General features: G+C 42.2%; 2 protein-coding genes across 2 annotated transcripts in view; one reads left to right on the top strand and one right to left on the bottom strand.

The window, feature by feature from the left end:
• Positions 1–289: 289 nt before the first annotated feature.
• LOC118381808 (transmembrane channel-like protein 5) lies at positions 290–24,855 on the bottom strand. The gene is made up of 21 exons (XM_052505101.1): positions 24,537–24,855; positions 23,764–23,949; positions 22,790–23,046; positions 16,790–16,867; positions 15,621–15,737; positions 15,138–15,240; positions 14,631–14,712; positions 13,944–14,204; positions 13,606–13,754; positions 9,665–9,809; positions 8,718–8,870; positions 7,393–7,568; positions 6,869–6,944; positions 6,662–6,759; positions 6,402–6,497; positions 5,070–5,154; positions 2,987–3,120; positions 2,404–2,577; positions 1,786–1,864; positions 1,290–1,373; positions 290–766 (listed from the first exon to the last, which is right to left on the bottom strand). Exons 2-21 carry the CDS (start codon positions 23,838–23,840, stop codon positions 290–292), a joined length of 2,901 nt encoding a protein of 966 aa, XP_052361061.1. The 5' UTR covers positions 23,841–23,949; positions 24,537–24,855.
• Positions 24,856–25,370: 515 nt separating this feature from the next.
• The window catches only part of LOC118381809 (nodal modulator 1-like), a 37,288-nt gene continuing 35,898 nt past the window's right edge, over positions 25,371–26,760 (top strand). The window contains 2 exon segments of the mRNA XM_052505100.1: positions 25,371–25,537; positions 26,056–26,323. Of these exon segments, the coding sequence (XP_052361060.1) occupies positions 25,522–25,537; positions 26,056–26,323 (284 nt within the window). The 5' untranslated portion in view covers positions 25,371–25,521.

The following is a 26,760-nucleotide window of genomic DNA, read 5'->3' as shown; positions in this document are numbered from 1 at the left end:
TTCTACAGCTGGTCACATTTCAATTGTGTCCGCCATCTTTCCCCCAAGTGGTTCAGTTCTCGGTCATGCTCAGTATCTGTCACCGTACTCCTCCTCTACCTGTTGTCGGGCTAGCATGGCCTGTATCAGAGCACTACCGGTGCCTGACGCATCTGGGTGCTGTGAAGAAGCAGGTGCCCGGTAAAACTCGCTCTCCTCCTCCTCTGCTCTCTGCCTGGCCTGCATGACCTGCATCATCGCACTGGACGTTGATGACACTGGGTGTTCTGAATGTACTGAAAACCCTGCATCATCGCACTGGGTGTGATGACACTGGGTGTTCTGAATGAACTGGCGTCCGGTAAAACTGGTCCTCTTCCTGCTCTGACTCCGCCCTCTGCCTGGCTTGCATCACCTGTATCATCGCACTGGGTAACGCGTTTACTGGGTTCTGTGACTGAACTGGCGCCCGGTAAAACTCGTCCTCATTCTGTGACTCCGCTCTTTGCCTGGCTTGCATGGCCTGTATCAGTGCACTGGAGGGCGCAGGTGTTTGGTCTGCAGGAAATGGCACCCCGCGATAACTGGCTACATCCTGGTCCTCTGCGTATTGCCTGGCTAGCATGGCCTGCATTATAGCACTCGATGTCGTGGAGACTGAGTGGCCGGAAGGCATAGGCACACCGAAAGAGCTGCTGCTGTCACCATTCTCTTGCTCCAACCGCTGTCGGGCAATCAGAGCCTGGAGCATGCCAGAGGAGGATTCATTTTCCGGTCTTTTCCTGACCTGATTGAGAGAAAGGGTCAAAGTTCAAGTATGACATTTGAAATAACATTGGAGTTTAGGTATATATTGTAAATTAGATAGTCTCAAGGTTAAGTTAGATAGTCTCAAGGTTAAATTAGATAGTCTCAAGGTTAAGTTAGATAGTCTCTAGGGTAAGTTCGATAGTCTCTAGATTAAATACGATAGTCTCAAGGTTAAGTTAGATAGTCTCAAGGTTACTCTCAAGGTTAAGTTAGATACTCTCAAGGTTAAGTTAGATAGTCTCAAGGTTAAGTTAGATAGTCTCAAGGTTAAGTTAGATAGTCTCAAGGTTAAGTTAGATAGTCTCAAGGTTAAATACGATAGTCTCAAGGTTAAGTTAGATGGTCTCAAGGTTAAGTTAGATAGTCTCAAGGTTAAGTTAGATAGTCTCAAGGTTAAATATGATAGTCTCAAGGTTAAGTTAGATGGTCTCAAGGTTAAATATGATAGTCTCAAGGTTAAGTTAGATAGTCTCAAGGTCATTTCTCTTTGATCCTCTCACCTGTTTTTTATTTTTCTGTTTGTTCTGCTTGGATTTCTGAAGGGTCTGTAGCTTCTCCAACAAGAACGCCTTGTCCTTCCCTTCCTAATAAAGGGAGTGAGAGAGAGAGAGAGAGTGTGAGAGAGAGAGAGAGAGAGAGAGAGAGTGAGTGAGTGAGTGAGTGAGAGAGAGTGAGTGAGTGAGTGAGTGAGAGAGTGAGTGAGAGAGAGAGAGAGAGAGAGAGAGAGAGAGAGAGAGAGAGAGAGAGAGAGAGAGAGAGAGAGAGAGAGAGAGAGAGAGAGAGAGAGAGAGAGAGAGGGAGGGAGGGAGATAGTACGTTCTAGACAGTCAATACAATTCATAAAAATGAACAACATCAACACTGCACATTCATATGAAATCAGGTAAATACATTACTCCGGCACTTCAACAACATCATAACGTAGACACAACCACTTCGGACACAACAGCTCTGATGGACGAGACACGTCGGACCAGACAGCTCACCAGAACTCACATTAACAATCTGCTGTCTCAGTAGAGTGATAAGCAGCTGGCGTCCCTGAGTGATCTGCCTGAAGATGTAAATGAAGACACTGTGGAAAGGAGGTCAGTCAGTGAGTTTGTATTACAGTATGTGAAAGGGCAAAGTAGGCATTTAATGTCATAAAGTGCCACTAGATTGTATTTGATGGCTTGATCCGGTAGACAACGCTATAAAAGCTGAATGCATTGCTTGATAGGACCTCGGTATACTGCTTCAAGGCAGGTAGCCTAGCGGTTAAGAGCATTGGGCCAGTAACCGAAAGGTCGCTGGTTTGAATCACTAAGCTGACTAGGTGAAAAATTGACCGATGTGACCTTGAGCAAGGCACTTCACCCTAAGTGCTCCTGTAAGTCTATGGATAAGAGTGACTAGCAAAATGTACAAGTCAGTCTTTTGACAAACAGCTCAAACGATCAATAATTTCTAGGAATCATAATCAAGTTAAGTTTATGACTTAGATGCCTTATATCACGTTTTGAAGACAACTGTCACTTTACCGTAAGACTGTGCTTTAAAACGACTTGTTACCTTCATAAACACAACTTTAACCCAACATAACCACCTCAACATGAACAAAGAGGAACTCACAGGATGATGAGAGAGACCAGGAAGTAGAATATCTCACTCCTGATGACGTGCTGGTAGATCCAGACAGTCCACTGAAACGCATCCACCCTGTTCAAATCATCCATCCAGATCTGTATTGCACTGAAGGTGGTGTTGAGGCCCCTGAAGGGCCCACACTTGTCTGAGGGGGGCAGACTGGGGGAGGGATCAGGGGAGACATGGCAGATTGAAATGCTTAGGTCAGAGAAAAGGAGCCAAAGTCAACCAACTTTCAATCATCCAACTTTCAGCACATTTTCAACTTTCTTACTGGAAGGTTTAAGTATAGCGTCATGCTTTTGAATAGCTGCTAATCAAACAGCATGATTCCACGGACTATCTCAGCCCCTAAAATTAAACCAAATCTGAATCAAGTTTAGCTCTTGGTTATCAATTAATGACAGACTCCAGTTCTTCTGAACAAGCCATATTTATCCAGAACTAGATGGAATCTGAACCACTCCATATATCTACAGGTGTTTGTTTGGCCTTGCCTTAATCTATGACAGCCTTAACATAACATAAGTCCCTAGATTAACCTTGCCCTGACCGCTTATACACCTACGTCCACACGGTGTAGGCCACCATGGACAGAGCCCCTACGAAGGAAGGGAAGAAGAGGATAGCGATGAAGATGGTTTGCATCTGAGCCGCCCTGCCGGCTCGCCTGGGGGGCTGGCAGTTCTGGGTCAGGCTGACCTGGAGGACACAAAGTATAGACCGGGCATTACAAAGCTGGAGAGGGAGATAGAGAGAGGAGGAGCCTGGTGACGGTGTCTTGGCAACGGCACGATTTGATGAACAGGTGAACAAACAATGACCTTTGACAATAAGGGAGAACTGAGAGTAACATTTAACCTGCACATTATCCAGGAATAAAGTCATTATTAATTTGTCAGGGAGGTATTTATTTGTATTTTATTTCACCTTTATTTAACTAGGCAAGTCAGTTAAGAACTAAGTGTTATTTACAATGACGGCCTACCTGGGAATAAACATTTAAAATATATACAAATATAGGACGAAACACACATCACAACAAGAGAGACAACACTACATAAAGAGAGACCTAAAGACAACAACAAAGCAAGGCAGCAACCCATGACAACACAACATGGTAGCAGCAAACATAGTAGCAGTACAAAACAGGGTGCAAACATTATTGGGCACAGAACAACAGCACAAAGGGCAAGAAGGTAGAGACAACATTACATCACGCAACTGTCAGCCACAACTGTCAGTAAGAGTGTCCATGATCGAGTCTTTGAATGAAGAGATGGATAAAACGGTCCAGTTGGAGTGTTTGTTGCAGCTTGTTCCAGTCGCTGGCTGCAGCGAACTGAAAAGAGGAGTGACCCAGGGATGTGTGTGCTTTGGGGACTTTTAACAGGTATCATGTTATTGTATTTGATCAACTAAATCCTTTATTGCAGACACCTTCCACTTGTAGTTTGTTGATGAACATGTAATGATTTCCCTGTATGTACCACAGGGGAAACATCTCTCTTTTCGTTTCCAGGACACTCATATATGTTTCATCATTGTATTGGAAAATCCTAGTGACCATCGCTACCATCTATAAATGGAGCTAATTCTATGCCATTCAAGCGTGTCATGAAACATTGAGCACCCTCTTCAGAAGAGAGTAACACGAGCCTGGCCCATTCTGCTATGGCATGGTATCTAGGGCAGAGAATCAACACCAAGGTTCAGCTTACTGTCACCTGAGTCAGCCATGGTCCTGTGTGGCTCAGTTGGATGGAGTGCTGCGCTAGCAATTCCTGCAGGGGTCACATGGCCATACTAAAAATGTACTCACTCTTTGTACTATAAAATACTTTTTTCACTGTACTGAATATGTACTCACTGCTTTGGATAAGAAGTGTCTGCTAAGGGGCCTATTTTATCTACCATAATGAACAGGTTACCTTCTTTAGGTAGAAGAACCATACTGAACAGGTTACCTTCTTTAGGTAGAAGAACCATACTGAACAGGTTACCTTCTTTAGGTAGAAGAACCATGCTGAACAGGTTACCTTCTTTATGTAGAAGAACCATACTGAACAGGTTACCTTCTTTAGGTAGAAGAACCATACTGAACAGGTTACCTTCTTTAGGTAGAAGAACCATACTGAACAGGTTACCTTCTTTAGGTAGAAGAACCATACTGAACAGGTTACCTTCTTTAGGTAGAAGAACCATACTGAACAGGTTACCTTCTTTAGGTAGAAGAACCATACTGAACAGGTTACCTTCTTTAGGTAGAAGAACCATACTGAACAGGTTACCTTCTTTAGGTAGAAGAACCATACTGAACAGGTTACCTTCTTTAGGTAGAAGAACCATACTGAACAGGTTACCTTCTTTAGGTAGAAGAACCATGCTGAACAGGTTACCTTCTTTAGGTAGAAGAACCATACTGAACAGGTTACCTTCTTTAGGTAGAAGAACCATACTGAACAGGTTACCTTCTTTAGGTAGAAGAACCATACTGAACAGGTTACCTTCTTTAGGTAGAAGAACCATGCTGAACAGGTTACCTTCTTTAGGTAGAAGAACCATACTGAACAGGTTACCTTCTTTAGGTAGAAGAACCGTACTGAACAGGTTACCTTCTTTAGGTAGAAGAACCATACCGAACAGGTTACCTTCTTTAGGTAGAAGAGGATGAAGAACTTGATTATTTGTATCACTGGGAAGAACCATACTGGGTTAGAGAAGTAGATTCCGATCCTGCAGACAGAAAAACATGGTTATAAGAATTGACCATATCTCATCCACAGTGGTGTTATGTTTTACTATGAAAATAGATGGAGCTATAGATGAACAGAGATTAGAGTCGAGGACAGCACAGTTCAGTTTGGTGACCTACAGTAGAGTACTGTTACAGTAGAGAACCATTAGAGCACAGTACAGTAGAAGAACATTAGAGCACAGTACAGTAGAGTAGAGTAAATTAGAGCACAGTACAGTAGAGTAGAAGAGGATAAATTAGAGCACAGTAGAGTAGAGTACATTAGAGCACAGTACAGTAGAGTATAGTACAGTAGAGTATAGTAAATTAGAGCACAGTAGAGTAGAGTACAGTAGAGTATAGTAAATTAGAGCAGAGTACAGTAGAGTAGAGTACATTAGAGCACTGTGCAGTAGAGTACATTAGAGTACATTAGAGCACTGTACACTAGAGTAGAGTACATTAGAGAACTGTACAGTAGAGTAGAGTAGAGAACATTATAGCACTGTACAGTAGAGTAGAGTAGAGAACATTAGAGCACTGTACAGTAGAGTACAATAGAGTAGAGTACATTAAAACACAGTACAGTACGGTACAGTACAGTATGGTAGAGCACAGTACAGTAGAGTAGAGTACAGTAGAGTATAGTAAATTAGAGCACAGTACAGTAGAGTAGAGTACATTAGAGCACTGTGCAGGAGAGTAGAGTACATTAGAGCACTGTACGGTAGAGTAGAGTACATTAGAGCACTGTACAGTAGAGTAGAGTATATTAGAGCACTGTACAGTAGAGTAGAGAACATTAGAGCACAGTACAGTAGAGTACAGTAGAGTAGAGTACATTAGAACACAGTACAGTATGGTACAGTACAGTAGAGTACAGTAGAGCACAGTACAGTAGAGTCCAGTACAGTCCAGTAGAGTACAGTAAAGTAGAGTACAGTACAGTAGGGTCCAGTCGAGTACAGTACAGTACAGTAGAGCACAGTACAGTAGAGTACAGTACAGTCCAGTAGAGTACAGTACAGTACAGTACAGTAGAGCACAGTACAGTAGAGTACAGTAGAGCACAGTAGAGTAGAGTAGAGTAGAGTAGAGTAGAGTACAGTACAGTACAGTAGAGTACAGTAGAGTAGAATACAGTACAGTAGAGTACAGTACAGTAGAGTACAGTAGAGCACAGTACAGTAGAGTACAGTAGAGTAGAGTACAGTAGAGTACAGTAGAGTACAGTGTAATGAAATACCATGCCAGGGTCTGTGCATAGATCAGGTCAAGGACATTCCTGGCAACGTCAAACTCTGGAACTCCCAGGCTCTGTATGCATTTAGTCCCAATGACACTGGTGGAGAAAAGAACTAAGGAGTTACAGAAGAGCATTTTTCAATGAAACCTTCCCTCCAAACAGAAAGATGAGTTACAGTATAGAATTCTACTGCATACTGTAGCATGTTTAGCTTTAAGTAAACACGTTATGGGAAAATGTGTTTCGAAAATGCCACTCACTTGCTCAGGAACTCTCCAAAGAAGGATCCTAACATTATGAAGAGGAAGTCCATAATAACCAGTCTGTACAAGGCTTGTCCTACGATGGACTCCCAGCACTAAGACAAACAATTGGAATCACAGTGGTGAATGAACATACAGTACATATTAGTGACAATCAAAAACATTTTTGAAAGCATGCATGTGATTTGGTTTAAAAGGACTTACTGAAAATGTATTGGCCACATCCTTCATCCAGTGGTAGCAGAGAATACCCAGAATGGACATCTTGAGAATGACATTTCTAAAAAGGAAAAGGGCATTCAAAACATCAGTCTTCTAAAACCTTGTACAGTATATGACCTTTCTGCTTTTTTCTGATATTTTATTAAGCATATTTAGAATTGACGCATTACTGTAATATTTAATTTATCCATTGCTTTAAATTGATCATTGAGCAAATAGTTTTGATCAATCGATTTCAATATACAGTACTAGTCTAAAGTTTGGACACACCTACTCATTCCAGGGTTTTTCTTTATTTTTACTATTAAACTACATTGTAGAATAACAGTGAAGACATCAAAACTATGAAAGAACACATATGGAATCATGTAGTAACAAAAAAAGTGTTAAACAAATCAAAATATAGAAAATATATAATAAAGAAAAACCCTTGAATGAGTAGGTGTATCTAAACTTTTGACCGGTAGCGTATGCATTTTTAAATGTGTTTTGTATCCATCTCTAACCTGACTATGATGGCATAGACCTGCATGCGAGGGTTGGAGTAGTGCTCTATCTTTTTGAACAGAGAGTAGAAGAGAGGGACGACCAGATTGATCAGGGACACCACAAAGGGGAGGAGGAGAGTAGCGGCCTCCTCCAGGAGAGAGCCGGAAGTTTTGTCCCATGACTGCCTCGTCCGCTGGAAAGATACCATAGTAGGTCAGTTTGTTCTGATCTAAGGACAGGTGTGTGTTTCCCCCATGTTAAAAAGAGGCTTTGGAGAGGGTGAGCTGTTCATAGATCAGTGCCTAGAAGCAACCAGCCTGGAGAAAAGATAAGACACTGAAGTCAGGACATAATCAATCACAGCTTTAGCAAGATAAAGTGTCCCGTTTCCAGTTGAGATTTACCCCGATGTTTTACACAAAAGGCTCAGATTTTTCTGTTTCCATCTACGCAGGCCGGCACCCATGTCTCACTGGGCCATGTCTCCGGCTGACCTGCTCTGACTTGGAGCCAAGGCCCTGGATATTTATACACAACGATGGCTAACTGTGGACTGTGGACTTTAACACCTTGTCACAAAGCAACAGTCTTGATGATGCAGATGTTGTTGATTCTGTTCTCCCCAAGTCTTTATCGTCACACTCCTGATGGAAACACAAACACTTGAGCTTCCATGAACAATAAATCAGTGGTGACACAATGGTGTAGGGTAAGTCTTAGGTGCTCCCGAGTGGCGCAGCAGTCTAAGGCACTGCTTCTCAGTGTTAGAGACGTCACTACAGGCACCTTGGTTCAAACCCAGGTTGTATCACAACCGGCTGTGATTGGGAGTCCCACAGGGCGGCAGAACAATTGGCCCAGCTTCGTCTGGGTTTGGCCGGTGTAGGCCGTCATTGTAAATAAGAATTTGTTTTTAACTGACTTGCTTAGTTAAATGAAGGTTAAATGAAGGTTAAATTGAAAAAAATTATAGAATATTAATTTGGTGGAAGTGTAGCAATGATGTCCCACTAACACCATTATAAAGACCACACCCTGTACTGCCAGGAAAGTAGTATTGTATTGATGCTATATGATGCAGATATGCTCAGGTACACACAGACACTATGACTCACTTTGACTTACTGTACACAAGGGTATGTCTTATACAATTGTCATCGACACTGGTCCCGGAGCTACACAGTGTGAATACATACCGGATCATACATTAACAACACAAGCTTTACCAGGAAGCCACGTGTCATCGTGTCACTACGTTTACTTAAGGTCTCCCTTGGGAAAGAGTTCTTCTGACCTCAATGGGGCTTCCTGGTTATATGAAAGTTAATAAAATGTACCATACCCATGTGTCATATTGACACAGGAAGTAGACACTGGCGCCACAGCCCAAGGCCATGCCCGTGGAGAGGAGCCAGGTACCCAGGAAGACCCCATAGTGCTTCAGCCTCTCTGTCAGAGGTAGCAGGGCCACCTGGACCTTTTCTGATAAGGACTCCTGGAGGGGAATGGAAACATTATTTCAAAGTTATTTCACAGTTGGTTATCTGAGAGAGATCCTATTTGGGCCCCCTAACAAGTCAGAGTGCAGAGTATTCTATGTATGGATGAGCAGATAAGTACTGAGTCACAAGTACTGGGCATTTATCTAGTTTCGCAAATGTGGGTTTTGTTCAGCGATATTACATTCTTTCTTGTAACAAAGCTACAGTTATGATATGGCCATGAGGTCAATGAAGCTACAGTAATGATATGGCCATGAGGTCAACAAAGCTACAGTAATGAGATGGCCATGAGGTCAACAAAGCTACAGTAATGATATGGCCATGAGGTCAACAAAGCTACAGTAATGATATGGCCATGAGGTCAACAAAGCTACAGTAATGATATGGCCATGAGGTCAACAAAGCTACAGTAATGAGATGGCCATGAGGTCAACAAAGCTACAGTAATGATATGGCCATGAGGTCAACAAAGCTACAGTAATGATATGGCCATGAGGTCAACAAAGCTACAGTAATGATATGGCCATGAGGTCAACAAAGCTACAGTAATGATATGGCCATGAGGTCAACAAAGCTACAGTAATGATATGGCCATGAGGTCAACAAAGCTACAGTAATGAGATGGCCATGAGGTCAACAAAGCTACAGTAATGAGATGGCCATGAGGTCAACAAAGCTACAGTAATAGTTTATCAAAAACAGTGACATTAGTCGCTTGTAAAAGCCTGATAACTGGCCAGCTCACACAAGATTTGGTTCTGGTTTCCGAGATTACAGTGAAAGTGACCTTGAGTTGGATGCGCAGATTGTTCTTGCGCTGTCGTACGGCTTTCTCGTTAGTCACACTGAAGTCCCAGCTACACAGGAGCTGCCAGGCTCCACCCAAGCCTGAGTCTGCAAGGACATACTTCTTCCTGAACGAGCTGGCCATGCTGCAGAGAGAGAGAGGGGGAGGTCAACAATCCACAAAAGTGGAGACATATTTGACCCCAATTAACTACCGTGGGATATGAGTCAACAGCATTATGATTAACAGCAGACTCATACATTTCCTCAGTAAAAACAATGTACTGAGCAAATGTCAAATTGGCTTTGTACCAAATTTTTTACAGACAGACCACGTATTCACTCTGCACACCCTAATTGACAAACAAACCAAAACAAAGACAAAGTCTTCTCATGCTTTGTTGATTGAAAAAAGCCTTTGACTCAATGTGGCATGAGGGTCTGCTACACAAATGTGTATTTTTAAGTTGATTTATTTTCCCTTTTGTACATCGCTACAACACTGTATATAGATGTAATATGACATTTGAAATGTCTTTATTCTTTTGGAACTTATGTGAGTGTAATGTTTACTGTTAATTTTGAATCCAAGATGACGGAGCAGTCAGACGTCTTTGTCTTGTCTCGTCCCACTTATATATCTTTTTATATCTTTTTCTTCGCATTCTTTTTAATATTTTCCTAAACCTCAACTTCAAAATAATCTGCTGCAACCCGCCTCACCCAATGTGGTGTGGATCTGTTTTTTAAAAAGTATTTATATTTACCTCCAAACTGGAATACCTCAACTGAAGCTAGCTAGCTAACTAGCTACCAGTTATCAGTCAGCTAACCTTTAGCTCGGAAAGCTCTAGCCAGTTTGTACAACGTGTTTCAAACCCGAGCATACCGGACCTATTTTTCTCTCCATATCCCCGGATTCCTACCGCAAACTCTGAACCCTTTCATCTGGATCATGGCAGCTAGCTAACCGCAACCCGGGTTGACTACTCTTGGCTAACGTTTCCGTCCTGTAGCAAGCACCAACTAGCCTGGGGCTAGCCCATGCTAGACCCATCTCCCGGCTAGGGCTCCTGGGCTACTCTTGAAGCCCACTCCTCGGCTACAATATCCGGACACCTTCTACTGCCGGTACGGGGCACGGAACCCCGCCGATCCTTCACAACTGGAATACCGACATAACAGGCCCCTTAGGCGCGGCATCCCCTGAAAGACCATTCTGGTAACCGCGGCCTGCTAGCTATCTATAGCATATTAGACTGTTAACTGATCCACCGGCCAATTTCTTGGACCAGTATACCCGTTTTGCCAATTGGACTTGGACCCCTCTACTACTTGGAACCCTACTAATTCCACGACTGGTCTATCGACGTCACTGCACGAGGAGGCAAAAACAGACTTTTCCCCCATTGCGACGTCCCTCTAAGGCCCTTATGCTAGCTTGCTAGCCCCGGCCTGCTAACTGCTAGCTTGATAGCACCGGCCTGCTAACTGTCTGAATCGCCGTGTCCCCAGCCAGCCCAACCACTCACTGGACCCATACGATCACTTGGCTACACATGCCTCTCCCTAATATCAATATGCCTTGTCCATTACTGGTTAGTGATTACTGTCTTATTTCACTGTAGAGCCTACAGCCCTGCTCAATGCCTTAACCAACCATGTTGTTCCACCTCCCATATATGCGATGACATCACCTGGTTTAAACGACTCTAGAGACTAGATCTCTCTCTTCATCACTCAATGCCTAGGTTTACCTCCAATGTACTCTCTTCCTACCATACCTTTGTCTGTACATTATGCCTTGAATCTATGCTATCCTGCCCAGAAACCTGCTCCCTTTACTCTCTGCTCCGAAAACGCTAGACGGTCAGTTCTTATAGCCTTTAGCCGTACCCTTATCCTACTTCTCCTCTGTTCCTCTGGTGATGTAGAGGTTAATCCAGGACATGCAGTGCCTAGCTCCACTCCTACTCCCCAGGTGCTCTCATTTGTTGACTTCTGTAACCGTAAAAGCCTTGGTTTCATGCATGTTAACATTAGAAGCCTACTCCCTCAATTTGCTTTATTCACTGCTTTAGCACATTCTGCCAACCCAAATGTCTTAGCCGTGTCTCAATCCTGGCTTAGGAAAACCACCCAAAACCCTGAAATTTCCATTCCTAACTATAACATTTTCAGCCAAGATAGAACTGCCAAAGGGGGTGGTGTTGCAATCTACTGCAGAGATAGATAGAACTCTGCAGGCTTACTATCCAGGTCTGTACCAAAACAATTCGAGCTTCTACTTCTACTTCTTCTACTTCACCTTTCCAGAAACATGTCTCTCACCGTTGCCGCTTGCTATAGACCACCCTCTGCACCCAGCTGTGCCCTGGACACCATATGTGAATTAATTGCCCCCCATCTATCTTCTGAGCTCGTGCTTCTAAAAAAATTGAACTAGGAATAGATATAGCCCTTGGTTCACTCCAGACCTGTCTGCCCTTGACCAGCGCAAAAACATCCTGTGGCGTTCTGCATTAGCATCGAATATCCCCCGTGATATGCAACTTTTTAGGGAAGTTAGGAAACAATATACACAGGCAGTTAGGGAAGCTAAGGCTAGCTTTTTCAAACAGAAATTTGCATGCTGTAGTACAAACTCAAAAAGTTCTGGGACACTGTAAAGTCCATGGAGAATAAGACCCTCTCTTTCTAAAATGATCTGCTGAAATTGTTGCAACCCCTATTACTAGCCTGTTCAACCTCTCTTTCGTATCATCTGAGATTCCCATAGATTGGAAAGCTGCCGCGGTCATCCCCCTCTTCAAAGGGGGAGACACTCTAGACCCAAACTGCTACAGACCTATATCTATTCTACCCTTCCTTTCTAAGGTCTTTGAAAGCCAAGTTAACTTCTTAAGGTAAAGGGGGCAGCATTTTCACTTTTGGATAAATAGCGTGGCCAATTTGAACTTCCTGCTACTCATGCAAAGAATATAAGATATGCATATTATTAGAATATGTGGACAACTACAAATACCTAGGTGTCTGGTTAGACTGTAAACATTCCTTCCAGACTCACATTAAACATCTCCAATCCAAAATTAAATCTAGAATCAGCTTCCTATTTCGCAACAAAGCATCCTTCTCTCATGCTGCCAAACATACCCTCGTAAAACTGACCATCCTGCCGATCCTCGACTTCGGCGATGTAATTTACAAAATAGCCTCCAACACTATATTCAACAAATTGGATGCAGTCTATCACAGTGCCATCCTTTTTGTCACCAAAGCCCCTTATACCACCCACCACTGCGAACTGTACGCTCTCGTCAACAGCAACCTTGGGAACCTCCTCTGCATTATCATTAACAGCAGACTCGTAAACTTGTTTGTAAATACAACCCATATTTGATTTATTATTATTTTTTATTTTCCATTTTGTACTTTAACCATTTACATATCGCTACAACACTATATATATATATATATATATAATATTACATTTGTGATGTCTTTATTCTTTTGGAATTTCTGTGAGTGTAATGTTTACTGTTATTTTTTTTTTGTTTATTTCACTTTTGTATATTATCTACTTCACTTGCTTTGGCAATGTTAACATATGGTTCCCATGCCAATAAAGCCCCTTGAATCGAATTGAGAGAGACAGAGAGAAAGAGAGAGAACAGGGGTCCCTTTACTGCACTATTACAACATGAAGGAAAGGTTAAATAAATATATAAAGGTGTGATGTGAATGTCATGGCATTGTGGATTTGACATCATACATGTGAGATCAACTGGCTTTGATCAATTATTTAATGGCACTTGAAACCAATGAAGAAGCACATGGAAACCAAACCATGCATGACATAAATGACAGTCCAAAGCAGAGTTAATAGTGGTCAATACAATGTTACTGTTACATGATCACTGTGCAGTCTCATCCCATACTGACCTGTAGATGAGGGCGGCTCCACACAACACCATGTAGGCTGCTATGGTGAAGAAGTAGGCCAGCTGCATGTTGTACTCAGACCGGCCCCCTGTCCCTTGTGTTTTATTACTGTAGCCGCCATAATACATCACTGTGTGGCTGAAATAACCCTGTGGGGAAAATAGATACATCAAAATAAAACATTTTTACCACACAGTAACTGTTCACTGTATGCTGACTTTACAGTACGGGGTGTCGTATAACAAATATGTTGATCAGATTCGTAGCGTATGCTGCTCTGGAATGATTCACTCAAAAGCCTCTACCAGAAGTAGCGTGAATAGTTAACAACAACAAACCGCTCCGGTCAGTATCTCTAGCCCTTTGAAGCTGACCCCAGCGGGGATGTCTGGCGTGGGGTGATAGATGAGCTGGGGGATGGTGATGAAACCAAAGTTGACCAGGAAGGAGAAGATGTTGAACATCAGCAGCCATTTTAGGAACTTGAAGTAGGAGAGGACCCCCGTGCCAAATTTACCCCCGACCTCCTTCATGGTACCCCGCCACAGTTCCAGGGTCTGCTTGGCTAAAGTCATGTTAGCACCGCACCTACGGAACGCCTGAGGGGGAAGACTGGTCTGAGAACAGTGGTGGGGGTCTTGTATGTCACAAATGCACTGTCATAGATTTCATAGCACAGCTGTCACAGAAAAGGTGTAATTGTCAATAGAGGATGTGGATGATGGAACAGTTCAATGTAAGTAGAAAGTTATTGTATTGTCGCCTGCATGGTGGCAGTCTGTTTCTGCTTTTGCCAATGTTCAAGTGTCGCTGAAAGCAGAGACTGAATGTCACCCTGGCAAATTCTATTGCTCATAAAAGTCATAATGATTTAGTGATAGCCAACCACAGGAAGCGTTGCACTTTGCCATAGTCTAATAGGGCACTGCTTGTGCAGTACAAGGACACACAGGAAGTAAAGTTGGGCATAAGGACAGGAGGACACACAGAGAGACACAAAGATGTCAGAGAGTCAAACTGCTCACCAGTGAGACAGTCGTCGAGCAGTCTGAAAAGCAGTTCAGTTGCCGGGACTTTTTGAATGATTTCAATGCCAACACTTGGCCCCTAGGAGATAAGAGATCAAACAAACGTAAAGATTACAGTCTGATACAGTTATGTAGCGTATGATGATACGTGCATCACAGCATTATCTCTTCATAAAAATATATGACCTGTCAAAAGTTGCACAGTGCTCTTGGCTGGCTGTGTGGCTGTAAACTTTGGACTTGGCCGATGCGATGCGCTTATGGTAAACACTTCTTCCTTACCCGCATACCGCAAGAAGGTGTGTATGTGTGTGTGTGTCTGTGTGTGTGACTATTCCCCCCAATGATCTCACATCGCAAGCCTACATAACTGCACACTCGATGACCTACCTACCCTTGTACATAGTACTTATTTTACTACCCCTGGTCATAAGTTAAACTTTCCATAGTAAAACTAAGAAAACAGGCACCTTTTGACCTATGACGGTGACATGACAACTGTACCTGATGTGTTTCTTGTCATCAAAGCTCATAGGGAGGTCTCGGGTGGCCTTGATTCTGTCCCTCGTTGACATGGCAACCAGCTCTTTGACCAAGTTCTGTTCCTCTGTTGGACAAAGACAAGATAAAACAGATCTGTGAGGTTATTAATCATAATATGCCTTTAGATCGGAGTTGTAATATAAAAATATGAATATAATCATATATAATATATCATATATGAGTTAAATCATTGTGATCTAAGTATAAGAAGTGATGGAGGGTTATGATTGAGCTATAAAGATAGTATATAGTGACTTCTTTTACTTCAATCAGTGTATCTAGAATATGACTTCAATGGATAACATTGTCCTGAACCGATTGAAAAGAGAAACATCATATTTCTACCGGGAGAATGGACAGGCATTCTCAACAGTGGTTGTGCCCATAGGAATACAATTCTAGTAACTCCATTTCTATGGAGGCTCTCCCTTCTTCATCCCTCACCATTCTCCATCTCATTCCTGATGTCGTCCTCAGAAAGGCCCAGATTGCCCAGAGCAGCCTCTCCTACAGGGAATAGACTCATCTTCCTCGACCCCCTGAACCTCATCGAAACATGACCTGGGAGACACGAGGACATCTAATTAAACACAGCTGACAGCCTAGCTATTACTGAGGAATTATGAGCTTAATAAAGAGTGTTGAACGAATAGAAAGCCATCCATCATATAGGCTTACTATCAGCACTAACAATACGGAGGATATATAATATGTTACGCTAATAGAAAGGACTCTGCACATTCATTTCAGATCATGTCCACCCATTGACTTGGCAAACACAATTCATTCCCATAATTACAGTACAAACAAGTGAACATACAAAGAACGGCATGCACACACAACTTACAATACATCATGGTTTATTGGTTCACACACTGACATGGTCCTTGATTGCACAAGGAAGTGGTTTTGGGTGGCTTGAAAGGGGAGACCCCTAATCACATTGCATGGGTGTGTCGTGAGTCAATATTTACACTGTGTAAATAAGTCAATGCTGATGATCAACTTTGATTAAAACAAATCAAATAGAGGTGGTTAAAAAAAAGGTTTCCTGTCACGGCCGTCAAAAGAAGTGGACCAAAGTTCAGCGTGGTGAGCGTACATTTTCCTTTCTATTTAAAACGTTGCCAACAAAAGAAAGAAACAACCGTGAAGCTTACAGGGCTATAGTGCCACCAGCAAAGTTAACTGACCACACTGAAAGGAGGGAAAAAGGGCTGCCTAAGTATGATTCCCAATCAGAGACAACGATAGACAGCTGTCCCTGACATTTCCAATAGGTTGTCCCCATAGCAATATTGCAAAAGTTAGCTACACAAAATCTGTCATGACATGAACAATCTTGATTTTCATTCTATCTTTGAGTTGTGTGTCTCTTTAATAACCTCTTAAGGAGCTGACCCTTTCATTTTTTTAATATATTTTTTTTAATTTCGCCTAAAATGACATACCCAATCTAACTGCCTGAAGCAAGGATAGTGCAACAACTGACCTCAAAGGTTCTTATGATCAAAGGGACCAACTGAAAGCTAAAGAAGTAAAGTAAGGAAGTAAATAGAGAGTAATCTACTGTATGTGCTCTTTAAAGTGGTTTGACCAAGTTTGAACAGCACCTGAAGTTGCAGATGGAAGTCGTACAGGAGGCGTTGTGTCATAATGCGTTGCCTGATCGATCTGGTACCCGCTGTGACCTGAACATCATGGAGAACAGAACATTAGATTCATTAATCGCATCCACCTCATTTTCGAACATTGCTATGGGCACAGCCAAACAACAGAAGTGATGGATTCGAACGTTGCTATGGGCACAGCCAAACAACGGAAGTGATGGATTCGATTTCTGCTTTACTTCTGCGGTAGGTCATTTAAAAAAAAACATTTTTATTTCACCTTTATTTAACCAGGTAGGCTAGTTGAGAACAAGTTCTCATTTGCAACTGCGACCTGGCCAAGATAAAGAAAAGCAGTTCGACACATACAACAACACAGAGTTACACATGGAATAAACAAACATAAAATCAATAATACAGTAGAAAAAGTCTATATACAGCATGTGCAAATGAGGTAGGATAAGGGAGGTAAAGGCAACAAATAGGCCATGGTGGCGAAGTAATTACAATATAGCAATTAAACACTGGAATGGTAGGATGTGCAGAAGATGAATGTGCAAGTAGAGATACTGGGGTGCAAAGGAGCAAGATAAATAAATACAGTATGGGGATGAAGTAGTTGGATGGCTGTTTACAGATGGCCTATGTACAGGTGCAGTGATCTGTGAGCTGCTCTGACAGCTGGTGCTTAAAGCTAGTGAGGGAGATAAGAGTCTCCAGCTTTAGTGATTTTTACAGTTCGTTCCAGTCATTGGCAGCAGAGAACTGGAAGGAGAGGCGGCCAAAGGAAGAATTGGCTTTGGGGGGGTGACCAGTGAGATATACCTGCTGGAGCGCGTGCTACAGGTGGGTGCTACTATGGTGACCATTTAGCTGAGATAAGGCGGGGCTTTACCTCGTTGAGACTTGTAGATGACCTGGAGCCAGTGGGTTTGGCGACGAATATGAAGCGAGGGCCAGCCAACAAGAGAGTACAGGTCGCAGTGGTGAGTAGTATATGGGGCTTTGGTGACAAAACGGATGGCACTGTGATAGATTGCATCCAATTTGTTGAGTAGAGTGTTGGAGGCTATTTTGTAAATGACATCGCCAAAGTCGAGGATCGGCAGGATGGTCAGTTTTACGAGGGTATGTTTGGCAGCATGAGAGAAGGATGCTTTGTTGCAAAATAGGAAGCTGATTCTAGATTTCATTTTGGATTGGAGATGCTTAATGTGAGTCTGGAAGGAGAGTTTACAGTCTAACAAGACACCTAGGTGTTTATAGTTGTCCACATATTCTAAATCAGAACCGTCCAGAGTAGTAATGCTGGACGGGCGGGCAGGTGTGGGCAGCGATTGGTTGAAGAGCATGCATTTAATTTTACTTGCATTTAAGAGCAGTTGGAGGCAACGGAAGGAGAGTTGTATGGCATTGAAGCTCGTCTGGAGGTTAGTTAACACAGTGTCCAAAGAAGGGCCAGAGGTATACAGAATGGTGTCATCTGCGTAGAGGTGGATCAAAGAATCACCCGCAGCAAGAGCGACATCATTGATGTATACAGAGAAGAGAGTCGGCCCCAGAATTTAACCCTGTGGCACCCCCATAGAGACTGCCAGAAGCCCTGGCAACAGGCCCTCCGATTTGACACACTGAACTCTATCAGAGAAGTAGTTGGTGAACCAGGCGAATCCAAGGCTGTTGAGTCTGCCAATAAGAATGTTGTGATTGACAGAGTCGAAAGCCTTAGCCAGGTCGATGAATACGGCTGCACAGTAATCTCTTATCGATGGCAGTTATGATGTTGTTTCGGACCTTGAGCGTGGCTGAGGTGCACCCATGACCAGCTCTGAAACCAGAATGCATAGCGGAGAAGGTAAGGGGGGATTTGAAATGGTCGGTAACCTGTTTGTTAACTTGGCTTTCGAAGACCTTAGAAAGACAGGGTAGGATAGATATAGGTCTGTAGCAGTTTGGGTCTAGAGTGTCTCCCCCTTTGAAAAGGGGGATGACTTTGGCAGCTTTCCAATCTATGGGAATCTCAGATGATATGAAAGAGAGGTTGAACAGGCTAGTAATAGGGGTTGCAACAATTTTGGCAGATAATTTTTAGAAAGAGGGTCCAGATTGTCTAGCCCGGCTGGTTTATAGGGGTCCAGATTTTGCAGCTCATTCAGAACATCAGCTATCTAGATTTGGGTGAAGGAGAAATGGAGAGGCTTGGGAAAGTTGCTGTGGGGGTGCAGGGCTGTTGATCAGGGTAGGGGTAGCCAGGTGGAAAGCATGGCCAGCGGTAGAAAAGTGCTTATTGAAATTCTCAGTTATAGTGGATTTATCGGTGGTGACAGTGTTACCTAGCCTCAGTGCAGTGGGTAGCTGGGAAGAGGTGCTCTTATTCTCCATGGACTTTACAGTGTCCCAGAACTTTTTGAGTTTGTGCTACATGATGCAAATTTCTGCTTGAAAAAGCTTGAAAAGTTATTTGAAGGAGTCACTTTATAGAGTATAAAAGTCAAGTAAACAAGTGCAAGTGTAACTGTATATGAATTTCATTCAAGTTCTCAAACGTTAGCTAGACCTACTAGGAGTTATGTTGTGATAATTACGTGAATTGTGTTGTGTATGAGATTAGGGCCTCCACAAAGCCAATAACTACAATGATAACTATAGTCTACATAACTATACAACGTTGGTGAGCATCCACACTAGAGGAAAGTTTATGGTTTATTGTTCTGCAGGCCTGCACCTGTCAATCAACTGATCAAAACATTCTTCTGCACACTGCCTATTAATAAGGTGGTAACACTAGACCATTCACGAGGTCTCTAACGCACAGATACTGTGTTCATTGTCATAGTGACAACTGCAAATAACACTTCAATGTACATCTAGGTCAAATGAAAAATAATATAGTAACTCGTATTTAAATGTAGCAATTGAACAACAAACGCTGAGCCTGCACAAATTTTACAGCTTCTCATTGCCTCTTTGCTCAAGTGGTTTGCAAGTGATTTCCATTTTTCTAATGGTTGTCAATTCCTTTGTGTCTTATTTTTCACTGTGCTCATCTAGGCTATGTCCTGTACAACTATTTGCAATGAATCAGTGCAACAATGTTATAATCATAACAGGTCAGACGTGATCAATCACACCAACACACTTTCTCTCCTCAATTTTCCCGAAATTGATTTTCTATGCTGTAGGCCTGTTTTACATTCAGCAATTAGTAAAAGAAAGCCTGCTCCTTTCCCTGAATAGGCTATTAGGCTTTGTAATTTAAAAAAAGAATACAAATAAATGTCCTATAGTTTTGTAGCCTATAGCTTTCCTGGGAATTCACCAGAAGAGGAATCGCCTATTGCAGAGTGGCTTGTTATAGCCTGTGACCCACGGGCACAGCTGGAAAAGAGAGGCTAGTGATGTGTAGCTGAAGTAAGAAGCTAAATATTAGCTAGGTATTAGGCCATGCATTAGCTAAATATTGCAGCTATAGTCTAAATATTTACCTGTCAAAGTCCGTTACAAGTTTATGAAATGGCAAATCTGCAGTACGTTCCTCCAGGCTGCGCACTGTGGTTCACGGGCACGCAAAGTTCCATTATTGATTAGGCACAGGACTACGTTTTTAGACAATACATTATTGTACCTGGGCTACAACAACACAGTGCAACGAGGAATGTATTCTTGTTATGAAGTGAGGTCACAATTATTGTCTATAGGCTGTAAACTGCAATGATGTAGGCTCATTTGAATAACCGCTCAAACGTCCTGTTTTGTTTCATTCCGAAGTAACTGCATAGGCCTACAGCCTATAGGTCTGATTATGCAACCATTTGGATCAGTTCAGGTCTATTCGCGACAGTTTAGAAGCACAAGAAAGGTACATTAGCAGGCCTCTCATATGGTGTATTTTGTCAGGATGTAGCCGGGTGTTAAGATTGGCCTACTATAGGAAAATATGGGCTTCTCCTTTCCAACTCCCCGCTCGTAAAGCTGTAGCCTATTTTACATTCCGAAAGGGAGTGCACGCGTGCATCTATCCTCCAATAGGCGGTTAGTAGGCTAAAGAAGAAAGGTCGAAATAAGGGTGCAAATAGCTTTTGTACTCTTGTCTTTTCCTGGGACTCCTCAAGATTTAAGAGGAATAGCTGTGTCAGTGGAGAAGCCAGGTGCGTAATTGCACAACAGAACAAAGACAGACAGGCTCGAGATGTAGCCTATAGCCTAAGTAGAAGTGTATGCATATTAGACCATTATTTATAAGCTCAATGTTAGGCTTAATACTGTAGTGAATATATCCAGTCAATGTACAAAGCAACATTTTAAAAAGTTGATCAGATAACGAAATCATAGGTAGCTCTACACTAGGTGCGCTCCCGAGGCTGCGCTGAGTGCGCTCTCTCCCAGTCCCCCGGTTTGCAGCTGGAAAAGCTACCATATGTTTACTTTTTTTAGGGACAATAAATGTATCCTACCTATGCTACCACAACACAGTGTAATGAGGAATGTTATTATTGTTTTCAAGTGAGTACAAAACTGTAGTCTAGCCTGTAAACTGCAACCAATAGCCCATGCCATTTGAAAAACCGCTCAAAAGCCTGGCGTTTTGAATACATCCCGGTAATCATTTGGAAATAACTGCATCTAGCCTGCCTGATTGGGCAACCATTTGAATCAGTTGTGGGATTTTTTTCTCTGCAGTTTAGTCTACAAGGTCCAGGCACATAAGGCAAGTAATATGTTGTATTTTGTCAGGATGTTTCGCTATCAGAAACATGCCAATTGCAAGGATTTTTAGTGGAGCACATATGAATTATGATAAAGCACAAGTTCACAAGACGTTGGTGGTACCTTAATTGGGGAGGACGGGCTCATGGTACTGGCTGGAGAGGAATTAGTGGAATGGTAACAAATACATCAACACATGGTTTGATGCCATTCCAATCGCTCCATTCCAGCCATTATCATGAGTCATCCTCCCCTCAGCAGCCTCCACTGATGTTGTTGCAATAGTTTGAGCGTTTGGCTTCCGTGTTTTAAAAGCGTTCGAAAAGTAGGTGGCTATGGTACCTATAACAACATTGAAAACACAAAGAATTAACCAAACAAAAGGCAGGAGGTAATAGAAGAAATTCAAAGTCACTTAGCAACACAGAACCTGAAGACCAGCCACACTGAAATACTACTCCATTCCCAACCTGGACTCAGGGGTAGACTTAACATAGTAAAGTAAATCCAGACACTCCTATTAGTACGATGTGTTACGTTTCATATGGTACTGTATGTATTTATTTGTGGGTGTCCATCCATTTCATATGATATGTTACGAATGACAATTCGTATGATATGTTACAAATTGCAATTCAACCAATATGTTACAAATTGTGATTCGTACAATATGTTACGAATTGGCAAAGCATATGATATGTTACGAATTCCAATTTGTTGTGGCTAACGTTAGCTAGGTGGCTAAGTGGCTAATGCTAACATTAGCTAGGTGGCTAGGGGTTAGGGGTTAAGGTCAGGGTTGAGGTTAGAGTTAGGTTAAAGGGTTAAAGGGTTTGGCAATGAGGCCCTTCATCTAGGTCCCCAGAGTAGGATGATTTTTATGTCTTTACATGCAGTTTGAAGAAAGTTGCTAACTAGCGTAAGCGCTATTGCTACTGAGCATTGGCTCACAAAACTACCTCAAACTTCCTTCATACTGGACTTATGTAAACATACCAAACGTAACATATCATACTAATTTGAGTGTCACGGATATATATTTACTATGTTACGTCTAGTCTATTGGACCAGGCTGCCTTCCAACAAAATCATGGCCATACTATCCCCTCCGAACCCAGAACCAAATCTTGGGAGGAGAGACTACCCTTACTACAGCACAAGGGATCATATTTCTCAGATCTGTTTACAATACAATCTCCCATCAGAAAACGTGTGTACTGCCATTACATCGGTGTGTGGCTGTACATTATTTGTTTTTATTGTCTAATTAATCAATTAAATCAAACATCGACTTACTGAGGTCATGCTGCTGCCATCGTGGGCTCTCTGACCGGGGAGGAAGGAGACCCATGGGAATGCTGTCTCTGCCCCTCCAGCTCCCCTCCTGCCACCCGCCCCAGGGCACTCTCTCCTGGGCATCGTTGTAGCTGGACTGGACCCCTCCTGGGAGCTGCTGGAGGTCGGACCTGCCCCTCTGCCCCCCGGCTCCATCATCCCTGGGGTAGGGGTTACCATGTGGGTTACTATGATGGGATTGGGATTTCCTGGAAGGACTTTGGAGAGAAGGGCGGAGGAGATAACATTACTGGTGTGTTGTTGTATAAACCCTGCATCAGTCAGTCCAACGCCTTAATCATTACTCATAACGCTGCTGATGGTGTTCTAAGAATCATGCTACAATATTATTATAGACATATGACATCTGTCATAGACAATAATGGTTTTTTTTCTGAGGCGCTATAAAGTGAGTCTCTTGTAAGAAATACCATTACTTTGGTCACACCGCTGAAGGTTCATGACCGTCTCTAGTACTTAGCACGTCATTAACTTAAAATGACAACAAACTCCTTGTACTGTAACACAACATTCAACACACAAAGAATGAGAATTGGCCCACTTTGACAGTATTCATTTCAGGGATAGCTTCCTGCTACAATATGTAATGGCACTGGCACTATAAAAAATCTGACACTAATTGAGAGATTAGAGATGATGTGACCAAGCACAGTGATGGTTTACATTTAAATATACAGAACAAAAGATCCTCTCAGAATTATTTTCTAATACTGGACCATTATGTTTTACTTCACTTCTCATATTTGAGTTATTTGTGCACTCACCCCCAAAACATTTTTTAAGAGCTGTCCATCAACATTTCATTCAAGCCCTCTACCCATTCAGGTTCTCTACCCATTCAGGTTCTCTACCCAGTTAAAGCAGAATTATAACAAACATCCAAACAACACAATCGTACAAGTTGACACACATACCTCCTATCTATCTCCAGGGTGTCACTGTCATGATAGGCAGGGTTGTTATATACTCCAGTGTTGTTGTAGTGTGACATAGGGATCCTTGGCTTGATCTTCTTCTATAGTGGTTAACCCGGTGGGGGTTTCTGTCTGTCCCTCTCTTCTTTAGTCCCCTGGAGGTCTGAAAGGTCCTCCTACTGTATTCTCAGTAAAACAATTCATGAGAATCAGCTTGCCATTACATAAAATGAGATCTGGAAACGAGACATAAACGTGCCACTAGTAACAAGACCCCCTTGGGTATAAAGAAGGGGCAAATACAAGACTTCTGAGATCATACCTCGATGCTATTCCCATCTTACAAATAAAGCTGTGCTATCGAATACACATCACATGTTTTGGATGGAATGGCTGTCTTCAGTAAGTTATTTAACTCCCCTGTCCTATCCCTGTGTCTATCATTATTTATTAACACAGGGATATGGTTTCTGTTTTGCCATGGTCTGTGCCTCAGTGCTGCCCTATGGCAGTAAACTAGGCAAAGTAGAAGTAACAAATTCCCGAGCAACAAAGTCTGGAAAGAGATCTGACTAACAAATGTGTTGACATGGTAGTTTATTGTGGGGAAAACACAGAAGTTATATGTGAAAGGGAATCTTTGTCGTCAAATTAAGATAAATATAACCATGTTCCAAATAATAATAGTATACGTTGCTGTTAGATACAGTAACAATTTAAAACTATTGTATCAAACAATTGTTTAAAAGAGTAAATCCACAGAGTGTAATTACCTGGTTAAGGTGCTGCTTACTCAGGGTAATCTGCTGGCTGCTTGATCAGATGTTGCAGGCCGAGGATGCCTCCCCTTTTCCTTATAATCCAGGTTTGAAGTGTCAACTGTGGTAGCTAGAGTGCAGTTCTGAGAGATCTACCTTTGTTGAACTTTATCACTGTGTGTCTACTGTGTGTCTGTCAGACTACCCGGAAATGTGCACTTGAAATAAAGGTAAAAGTCCGGTGGTTCTAAATGCCGTATGCAAATCTAATAGGCTGCTATGGTTGGCATAATGACAAGTATTTCCAAATGATTCCCATAGGACGTGAAAATTAATTGGCATAATAAGATATGGGACGGCCAAGGGCTCAACTGTGTTATTACGAATGACTGCATGTGCAGTGTGCAATTGGATAGGGAATTGCAATGAAGAGTCATAATGATTAACTTTCGTCTTCGACTCTCTATTTAAAACACAATGTCAAACAAAATGTTGAATTCTGTGAATAACAGCATAATAAACAATTCCATTGTTAGTTGGACATTTTTATTATTTCATATTCAAATAAAATGACCCAATTTTAAGCGTAAATAATTATTGATGCTCCATCATTTAAAAGGTTTATGGTGGTGGAATTTGAGGACAGTAGAGCGCGACAAATGTTGTTATATAAATATAAAAGCTAGCTAACTAGCTATACAAATAAACGTCAAATTGTTGGTCGGGTCGTTTGTCAGTATTTAATTTGGATTAAACTCCAGTCATATCCAAAATTAAATAGGCACGATTGTTGTGTATAATTGTGGGAAAGCATGCTATGCCTATCTAGTATTTATACATCTAGCTCCAGAGTTGCGTCGCTTTGGGATTCAGGAAAGGGAATGCGGCTTTGTTTTCCTCCTGCTGACTGACAGTCAACGTCAGCTAGCTACGCTAGTTAGCTAACAAAGTTGTTCATTAAACTTTCGTTGATTTTAAAAGTGCACGAGGGCAACTGGAAATGGAGAGAGACTCAGGTAACTAAGCAAACTCAATTTCATATGGACCTTCTCAGCAAGTAAGTTAGTAAATGTAACCAGTTATCTAGCTAGACAAGGCAGGTAAACTTTCCCAATGCTAAAAAGCTATCCAGCCAACGTTAGCTAGCCAACGGTAGCTATCTAACTTTTAGCTGAAACTGAACCAATTGTCGTTGTTATTGAAAGAAAATTTCCCTTACTCTTTGAGTTTTATGACATTAAATAGGAACAGTAACTTGGTTGCTGAAGATATGTTTTGATAGATGTAATTATTGAGGTGTGGCTGTTGTAGTTTTTTCAAATGTACCTGTCTGTTGCAATGACTGTATGGCTACACCACTTCCTGTGCATTCACAGCCAAATAGTTTAGTGAGTTCAACAGTATGATATCAATACAGTGTATTGCATTCAAGTACTGCTCTTTAAACCCCACATTTTACTCTCACTTTATGAACTTTAACCCCCAGCCTCTTCCCCAAAACACTTTTTTTTGTTACTGTATTTCTCTCTGACAGTGTTCCACAATGACCGTCTGGGAGCACCACGTAACCCACTACTGGACCAGCTCCCCAGCTACCAGTCTCTGCTGTACCGCAGAAAGCCCTCCGCCTCGGGCAGTAACAAGCGCCGTGGCAGCTCACGGACCAGGCTGGGCTCCTCCAGCAGTGGGAGATGGGGACAGACCACATTGGCCAGACAGCATGAGGAGAAACACAGGACTCAGACCCTACAGAGACCAGTCAGGGAACTGCCCAAACCTATGGCGGAGAAACGCAGAGACAAGTCAGATCGCTAATATCTCTTCATGCAGTGTTATACTGGTGTAAAATGTTGTATTGTAATGATAATATGAAAAGGGTTGCACTGTGTAATAACATGTGTATACTATGTAACTGTATAAGTTACAGGACAACAGAGATTTGTATGTTTTTCACTGAGTCTTACTGTGTTGGAAGTAATTGGTAATCTGCCTTCATTGCCTTCACTCACTGTAGGGGTCAGCAGTGCATAGTTATTGCTCTGCAGGCAGTGTTTAATTTTCTCGTATCAATTTGAGACATTACTGGATTAGTGAAGGAATGCTCTCTGAATCTCTCCTAGATATATGGCAATTCTCAAGCCGTAGGCCAATAACAGAGCACACCATTCACTGCAAATAGGCTACAATTTCATGAGCATAACGATTGGGGCTAGAGATGGTTATGTTCATGGTGGACACT

The sequence above is a fragment of the Oncorhynchus keta genome, unplaced genomic scaffold, assembly GCF_023373465.1.
Source record: "Oncorhynchus keta strain PuntledgeMale-10-30-2019 unplaced genomic scaffold, Oket_V2 Un_contig_2237_pilon_pilon, whole genome shotgun sequence".
NCBI classification, from domain to species: Eukaryota; Metazoa; Chordata; class Actinopteri; order Salmoniformes; family Salmonidae; genus Oncorhynchus; species Oncorhynchus keta.
Note: the sequence above shows the minus strand (reverse complement) of the source record. Positions and strands in the feature narration are given on the sequence as shown.